We start from the raw sequence: 2,500 nt of genomic DNA on the forward strand, positions 1-2,500 counted from the left end.
TGACCAAGTTTTCGGCTCTGGGGGGTCGTTGCCAACCCTCCTAAGCCAATCCCAAGGCCTCACTGAGCCATTCAATCGGTAGTAGCGACGGGCGGTGTGTACAAAGGGCAGGGACGTAATCGGCACGAGCTGATGACTCGTGCCTACTAGGCATTCCTCGTTGAAGAGCAATAATTGCAATGCTCTATCCCCAGCACGACAGGGTTTAACAAGATTACCCAAACCTCTCGGTTAAGGTGATGTACTCGCTGGCCCTGTCAGTGTAGCGCGCGTGCGGCCCAGAACATCTAAGGGCATCACAGACCTGTTATTGCCGCGCACTTCCATCGGCTTGAGCCGATAGTCCCCTTAAGAAGCCAGCGGCCCGCAAATGCGGACCGGGCTATTTAAGGGCCGAGGTCTCGTTCGTTATCGCAATTAAGCAGACAAATCACTCCACCAACTAAGAACGGCCATGCACCACCATCCAAAAGATCAAGAAAGAGCTCTCAATCTGTCAATCCTTATTTTGTCTGGACCTGGTGAGTTTCCCCGTGTTGAGTCAAATTAAGCCGCAGGCTCCACGCCTTGTGGTGCCCTTCCGTCAATTTCTTTAAGTTTCAGCCTTGCGACCATACTCCCCCCAGAACCCAAAAACTTTGATTTCTCGTAAGGTGCCGAACGGGTCATTATAGAATCCCGTCCGATCCCTAGTCGGCATAGTTTATGGTTAAGACTACGACGGTATCTGATCGTCTTCGATCCCCTAACTTTCGTTCCCTGATTAATGAAAACATCCTTGGCGAATGCTTTCGCAGTAGTTAGTCTTCAGCAAATCCAAGAATTTCACCTCTGACAGCTGAATACTGACGCCCCCGACTATCCCTATTAATCATTACGGCGGTCCTAGAAACCAACAAAATAGAACCACACGTCCTATTCTATTATTCCATGCTAATGTATTCGAGCAAAGGCCTGCTTTGAACACTCTAATTTTTTCACAGTAAAAGTCCTGGTTCCCCCCACAGCCAGTGAAGGCCATGAGGTTCCCCAGAAGGAAAGGTCCAGCCGGACCAGTACTCGCGGTGAGGCGGACCGGCCAGCCAGACCCAAGGTTCAACTACGAGCTTTTTAACTGCAACAACTTTAATATACGCTATTGGAGCTGGAATTACCGCGGCTGCTGGCACCAGACTTGCCCTCCAATTGTTCCTCGTTAAGGGATTTAAATTGTTCTCATTCCAATTACGAGACCCAAAAGAGCCCCGTATCAGTATTTATTGTCACTACCTCCCCGTATCGGGATTGGGTAATTTGCGCGCCTGCTGCCTTCCTTGGATGTGGTAGCCGTTTCTCAGGCTCCCTCTCCGGAATCGAACCCTAATTCCCCGTTACCCGTTGCCACCATGGTAGGCCACTATCCTACCATCGAAAGTTGATAGGGCAGAAATTTGAATGAACCATCGCCGGCGCAAGGCCATGCGATTCGTTAAGTTATTATGATTCACCAAGGAGCCCCGAAGGGCGTTGGTTTTTTATCTAATAAATACACCCCTTCCTGAAGTCGGGGTTTTTAGCATGTATTAGCTCTAGAATTACCACAGGTATCCATGTAGTAAGGTACTATCAAATAAACGATAACTGATTTAATGAGCCATTCGCAGTTTCACAGTACAAGTTGCTTATACTTAGACATGCATGGCTTAATCTTTGAGACAAGCATATGACTACTGGCAGAATCAACCAGGTAACTTCATGGCAAGACGTCCCGGGGGCCCACCCGCCTTGCGGCGGGGGAGTCCCGGGAGCCCAGACCCCCGAGGGGGTAGAATGTAGTTAAATGGAAGGGGCGCACGAGGCGCCCGGTTGCGGCGGCACCCCCGGCGTACCGGGGGGGACGCTGAAACCATCCAATTGCCCCCCACTAAACTCCTCAGCACCAGTCCGCACGCAGTTGATCCGACCAGACGCCCGTGAAGGCGCTGGCAGGCTGCGGCATGTGGCCCTCGGATGAAGGGTCCAGACCCCGTGGACAACGCCGGCGAACGGCGGATCCCACGGGGCGGCTCCCTCCAGGAATCTGAGTTTCGGGTATGGCCAGCGGCCATCGATCCACAGACCCCAACGGTGCCGGGGGCCAAAAGGCCCCCGGGCTTCGGTCACCACAGCGGGGGGCACCAGGGGATCCAGCGTGGCTGGGTCCCGGGTACCACCACTGCGGCGGGTGATCCCCCAGCGTTGAGGTGCGGCGCAAGGCAGCAACCATCAGAACCGGAGAGGGGATCAGCCTGGCAGGGAAGATGCAAAGACGAGTTGACCTCATCTCTACACAGACTCACCGACCCCATTTGGGATGTAAAAATCCAAAATGCAGTTAAAGTGGCTAGAAATTGCTGCGGGGGACAATTTTTGTATGGGGGTGGTCCGTGCACGACAAAAACACCATACAAAGTGGGCCACCTTTTCGAAAAGCTGAGTGACATTTCGGATTTTTGGGGGGACTTAGCCGTTTGAAAATTCG

The 2,500-nt window shown here is 52.7% G+C and overlaps 1 pseudogene across 1 annotated transcript, besides 4 other annotated features; it reads right to left on the reverse strand.

Annotated features, from left to right (window-relative positions):
• Nucleotides 1–546: 546 nt before the first annotated feature.
• Nucleotides 547–788: a sequence feature (Protein overlapping with rRNA (N7487_012335, KAJ5391009.1) was converted to a misc_feature.).
• Nucleotides 789–850: 62 nt separating this feature from the next.
• Nucleotides 851–915: a sequence feature (Protein overlapping with rRNA (N7487_012335, KAJ5391009.1) was converted to a misc_feature.).
• A 66-nt stretch (nt 916–981) lies between these two features.
• Nucleotides 982–1,114: a sequence feature (Protein overlapping with rRNA (N7487_012335, KAJ5391009.1) was converted to a misc_feature.).
• Nucleotides 1,115–1,154: 40 nt separating this feature from the next.
• Nucleotides 1,155–1,191: a sequence feature (Protein overlapping with rRNA (N7487_012335, KAJ5391009.1) was converted to a misc_feature.).
• A 721-nt stretch (nt 1,192–1,912) lies between these two features.
• On the reverse strand, nt 1,913–2,302 carry N7487_012336 (annotated as a pseudogene). The gene has a single exon. A coding segment is annotated over exon 1 (390 nt).
• Between the last annotated feature and the right edge of the window lie 198 nt (nt 2,303–2,500).

Source organism: Penicillium crustosum (genome assembly GCF_028827405.1).
Source record: "Penicillium crustosum strain IBT 35664 chromosome Unknown utg000007c_segment0_segment0, whole genome shotgun sequence".
Lineage (NCBI taxonomy): Eukaryota > Fungi > Ascomycota > Eurotiomycetes > Eurotiales > Aspergillaceae > Penicillium > Penicillium crustosum.